At 44.8% G+C, this 5,669-nt stretch overlaps 1 protein-coding gene across 1 annotated transcript; it reads left to right on the forward strand.

The window, feature by feature from the left end:
• Positions 1–220: 220 nt before the first annotated feature.
• LOC126203515 (trypsin-1-like) lies at positions 221–3,886 on the forward strand. The gene is made up of 2 exons (XM_049937840.1): positions 221–588; positions 3,382–3,886. Exons 1-2 carry the CDS (start codon positions 223–225, stop codon positions 3,778–3,780), a joined length of 765 nt encoding a protein of 254 aa, XP_049793797.1. The 5' UTR covers positions 221–222; the 3' UTR covers positions 3,781–3,886.
• The last annotated feature ends 1,783 nt before the right edge of the window (positions 3,887–5,669 follow it).

Below are 5,669 nucleotides of genomic sequence, written 5' to 3' on the forward strand. Positions count from 1 at the left end.
AAAAGTAATTTCCTCATGGTCTGTGTCGAAGTTAAGTTTGCCCTGTATCGTGTACTTAAGCTTTGGCTTATCTCACTTAGTGAAGTACCTTGACTCTCAAATGTTCAGGGTCAGAGATTTAGCTCTAGTGGGATGACGAAACTTATTTTGTGCTGTGTATGTGCTCATCAAATAGTATATAAGGTGCTGGGATGGACCTCTGGGCAGTCACGGACCATCACGATGCAGCGCCTCGCTCTCTTCTTGGTGTGCCTGCTGGGTTCTGCCTTGGCACTGCCCTCCCAGGCCTTTCTGGGAAGGAAGGCTTCAGGCCGCATCATTGGGGGAATAAACGCGGACATTGCCGACTACCCGTGGCAGGTGTCCTTCCAGAAGTTGGGTTCGCACAACTGTGGAGCGTCCATCATCAGCTCCAGCTGGGTCCTGACGGCGGCCCACTGCGTGGACGGCCTCAGCCTCTCATGGATGAGTTTCCGGGTCGGCAGCTCAATCCGCGAGAGCGGAGGCTCCGTCCTGCAGGCGTCTTCTGGCTTTATGCACAGCAAATATGACAGCGACACAGTTGACTATGATATTGCCGTTGTTCAGGTGAGCGGTACTAGTTGACACCTCCTATCGCTAAAATGGTTCCATATTCGTCAGACTGGTTTTCACAGACATTTAATTCTATGGGAATAAGCAGAAGTCGTCAGAAGTAGTAGTACAGTGTGATACATTTTTCGAGCTCGTGAGTTTTCTGTAGCCAATACTGACTTCCATATAAAATAATACCGTCATTGCTTTACAGTCCTGATTTGCCGGTATCTAGGATTGATTCTGTATCTAAATCTCTATTTGACAAAGTTAACGTAGTGGTTACCGAACTGTACTCGAAATTCATGGAGTGGGGTCCCAATGGAATCTAGGCACATATGATTCCCGAAGTCAATAAAGGGGATTACAGGATGGTACCTTTGAATAGAAAGTAACTGGTTTTCCACTCCTACCAGGTACTCTATTACTATCGACTAACTTTGAGGCCAATATTCGTTCTATATCAAAACCACTCTTAGCTTTTGATTAGAGATAGGGAGTATTGAATCCAATATTGATCTTCCTGGCATGTTTACACATTAGGAGACCATTACAGTATTTAACCTACAACTGACTTGATAAGCATTATACCTCGTGGACGTAGAACTAATGAATAGAAAGCATTGTTGTGTATTTTACTTAACGAATGAAATCGTCCCCTCGTCTCGTGACTTATTACTTTCTCATAGTACTGAATCACACCGAAGTCATACATATTGACAAAGAAGGAAATGTTACCGAACGTTAACTCTGGACGAAGTGTTGATTTGATGATACTGGTATGCGGTACAATACACCTTTAACGTGTTGCCACTTGCAGAATTGATAACTAAGACTGTATGTTTCAGATGAGCGACAGTAAATTGACCTTTTCTTTCCAATAAATTAACAGTAATACGATAAATAACTTAGATAAATCGAATATACACAAAGAGTCTTTTTGTGGTATTCGACAACCTTTTCTCAAGTGCAAACAACGGGAAACGGAACTTAAAGAGGAAAAGTAGTTTCAGTGATTTTTTTCACTTTTCGTCTTTGATAGTTAAGTTACTATGAATGAGAAGAAGAGATTCGACTTTGCTCATGCGTAAAACTGATCGTATTTTTTTAGTACGAAAACAGTGACACTAAAATGACTTATGGAAGCAGAGCCGAACGCTTGTACAGTCAATATTGTTCTGTCGATCTTCCAAAAAATCGGAAAGTTCTGGACGTACGTTTCCAGTAAGAAGGCACTATTGCTAATAAAGCAATGCTGCTTGAAGCGCTGCAAAAGCCCCATGTTTTAGTAGACCGCAGTGTGTGGGTAACAGAACTTCACAAATTCCAAAATTAATTTGTTCGTCAGCGGGATATGAATTACTTCAATTCTACCTATTTCTCGCTAATCAGGCAGGTTTTGTAAAAAATAGCCGAGTACCACCTCTGTGCCGATTCTAACGTAGCTACCCGCGTAGTCCCTGGAGTATCGTAAGATTATTCATTGTTCTAGCTACGGAAGGGCCACTTCCCTTTACGTAAGTGATTGGTCTGTCGTTCAGTGAAAAGAGCATGCAGTTGTGAACCATTAATGAAATTTTGCACCGCATTTGATAGCATTGTTTTTAGGATGGTATGTGGTTGAAACAATGCCTTGGATAATCACACAGTACATCGATAATGCTCACAACCTATTCTGAAAACAGACATGCCTTTTAAAGCACTTTCGCAGATACGAAGAGAGACAGATCGACTCAACAATTCTTTTCGAATGTTATCTCTCGATTTACGAGTAAACTTGTTTCGAATCAGGGTCTTAAACAAGACACGGGAACTGATGTTTCAGTCAACAAAATAGGTAACAGTACGTCTCAGATAATGGTAACTCTTTACGCAACGTGTCCACATCCGTTGTTCCTGATCATTTACCTCTTGTTATACACTCAGTTAGCTCAAGCACTATCATATCTCTTAGGATATTAGCACTTTCTGCTGTATGCTGGGAAATATTTTGGAATGGGGTACAGAGGATTTGCAGATATTTTGGCGTACGTCGGTCCAAAGACGTGAAATGTTTGAACTTAAGTCAAGCAGGCTCATCTTAAGTAGTTATATAATACGGCAATGCTCGCGTACACATATTTATTAGTAACCAGACGAGCACACTCTGAAAGCGTTTCTCGTCATCATGTCACCTCTCTGTATTACACTCACACGGATGGTGAGGTAAACTGTCAGCTGCCACCTGACCACTTACCAAGGGCGTTAAGTACAATCCATAGCACGCAACAAAGAGATTCAAGCTTTTCAGTAATGGGCTAAATACCCTATGAACGGAACATTCGAGATTTTTATCATCTGTATGGATGCCTAGTCATTACTTTTAGTCTTTCCCTTTTAAGTTTCTTGACATTCGCTATTTCCTTTCCAAACCACGCATGGCTCTCTCACGGATGTTCTACAATAAGGAAAAAATGAAATATACGAATTTGTAAGTCAGTGCCAACGTAAACTCTGCCAAAAATGTCACCTCATCCCTCAGCAAGGCACTGCCCCTAATGGACGCTCATGCACCATTGTTGCGCAACTGTTGTCAGAGCTACCACCCGCCTGTAGCGAACCGGTGATTGCACGCAGCGCAGACTGGCCTGTTAGGTGACGTCACAGACTCGTTTCCTCTGAGAATATTGTAGTCCTGTGCGCAGCAGTGTAAAGGCTGTGGACTGGCACTCAGGAAGCGTTTCTAGTAAAGTCCCAACCTTAGTCCTAATCTCGTGTCCACACTGCCCCCGCAGTAGGAGTCTAGCGAGGTCACTGTGTGTTTGGCAGGTATCCGGTTCGCTGCTCGGCAGCAACGCTCAGGCGGTGGGCCTGCCCTCTGACGGCTACGACCCGGCAGGTGGTCTGGCGGTGACGGTGACCGGCTGGGGATACACCAGCACTGGAGGACCTGTAGCCGACATCCTTCAGAAGGTCGACATCAGCATCGTGGACCGCAACAGGTGCAGAAGCATCTTCGCCGAAATTAACACTGTGACCGACCGCATGGTGTGCGCTGGTCAGGCCGGCCAGAGCGTCTGCAACGGCGACTCTGGCGGCCCCCTGGTCAGCGGAAACATGCAAGTGGGCATCGTCTCCTGGGGGGCGAGGATCTGCGAGGCTAGGCCGGCAGTCTACTCCAATGTCGGCAACCTGCGCTCCTGGATTCGCTCTGCAGCTGGTGTCTGATTTCAGCAGGCCCTCAGCTGACCTGCCTTTCTGGCTCCATAAAATAATTTTGTTTAATGGATGACTATGTAATATAAATTAAAAATAAACTGTACTACTGACGTTAGTTCATTTCTTACTGAAATGCAAATTAATGACTTCAATTTAGTTGAAGGCATCGTCCAGCAAAGCCTTTCTGGATCAGTTCAACCAAAATCAACAATACAACTCATAAGCGAGTGTCATATGTTACATATGATTATACAAGATGAAAATGAGAACGATCATGTCATATTCAGCTGCAGTTAAAGCTTTGTTAGCCTCTGATTGCACCAAAAACACTAGATAAGGTAAAATTTAGAAGCTTTGACAAACATTCTTAACTTCTGAATTTCCGATCTGTCCTCAAAATTCTACCTCCAGATTAGAAAATTCACCGGCTGCATGCATACCTCTTTGATATTATTTCCAGTGTCAGTGACAATGAAGGAAGTTTTTCGAGTTTGGCATATATATCCAGAAATATTTCTCATACATACAAACACACTCACGCACACACACACACACACACACACACACAAACACACGCACACACACACACACACACACACACACACACACACACACACAAACGCTCAAACACGCTTACACTGAGGTGACAAAAGTCATAGGAAACTCCTTTTGCCCGGCGTGGGACAGCAACTCGTTCCAACAAGTCGTTTGGAATCCTCTGCTGCCACTATAGCCTTCCGTAATGTAGTGCATGAACTTACTTCTCAATTATGCCCCTAAATGTTCTTCTGGATTAATGTCGGGCGATATTGGTGGACAAATCATTCTCTCGAATTTTCTATAATGTTCTTCAAACAAACTGCGAGTGGTTGTGGCCACGTGACCCGACGTATTGTCGTCCATAAAAATTCCAATGGCTGCAAATAGACTCCACGTAGCTGAACATAACCGGAAACCCAGTCCATTCATTGTAAACACAGTCCACACCACTATGGAGCAACGACCAGGTTGTACAGTTCAAATGGCTCTAAGCACTGCAGGACTCAACATGACAACTTGGGCCCTTGGCTTTGTGGGTTCAGCGCCACTATCGATTCCTACCATCAGCTCTTGCCAAATGAAACTGGGACACATATGACCAGGGCATGGTCTTCCAGTCGTCTAAGATCCAACCGACATGTCACCAGTCCAGGAGAGGCGCTGCAGGCGATGTCGCGTTGTTAGCAAAGGCATCCGCGTCGGTCATCTGCTGTGACAGCCAATTAAAGGCCTAATTCCGCAGCACTGTCAAAACGGAAACGTCCGTCGTACTTTGCACATTGATTTCTGCAGTCGTTTCATACAATGTTGCTTCTCTGACTACGCAAACGCCGCTCGCCGCTGCTCTCGTTCGTTAAGTGAAGGCTCCTGGTTATGTTCAGTTCGTTTCATGTCGGAAAAAAAGCGCGGCTAGATCATTTGCTCGGATTGCCCAGAATGATCTTCCAACCAGTCACGAACAATTAATGCTGCCTCGTGACATTGCACATTGTCATCCGTAACAATGATGGAATTCCATCATTGTTTGGGAACATGAAGGCCTTGAATGGCTGCAAATGGTCTCCAAGTAACCGAGAAGAGAAGAGCTCCCAATCTATTCCATTCAAAGACGGCTCACAATATTATGAAGCCACAGCCGATATGCACAGGGTCTCTTTGACAAACTATGCCCTCGGCTTCGCAGGATCCGCGCCACACGCGAAACCTACCTTCAGGTCTTACCAACTGAAATCGGCACTCATATAACCAGGCCACTATTTTCCAGTCGTGTAGGGTCCAAGCGATATGGTGACGATCCCAGGAGAGGCACTGCAGGTGATGTGCTGTTAGCAAAGACACTCGCGTTGGTCGTTACCTGC

Source organism: Schistocerca nitens, chromosome 9 (genome assembly GCF_023898315.1).
Source record: "Schistocerca nitens isolate TAMUIC-IGC-003100 chromosome 9, iqSchNite1.1, whole genome shotgun sequence".
Lineage (NCBI taxonomy): Eukaryota > Metazoa > Arthropoda > Insecta > Orthoptera > Acrididae > Schistocerca > Schistocerca nitens.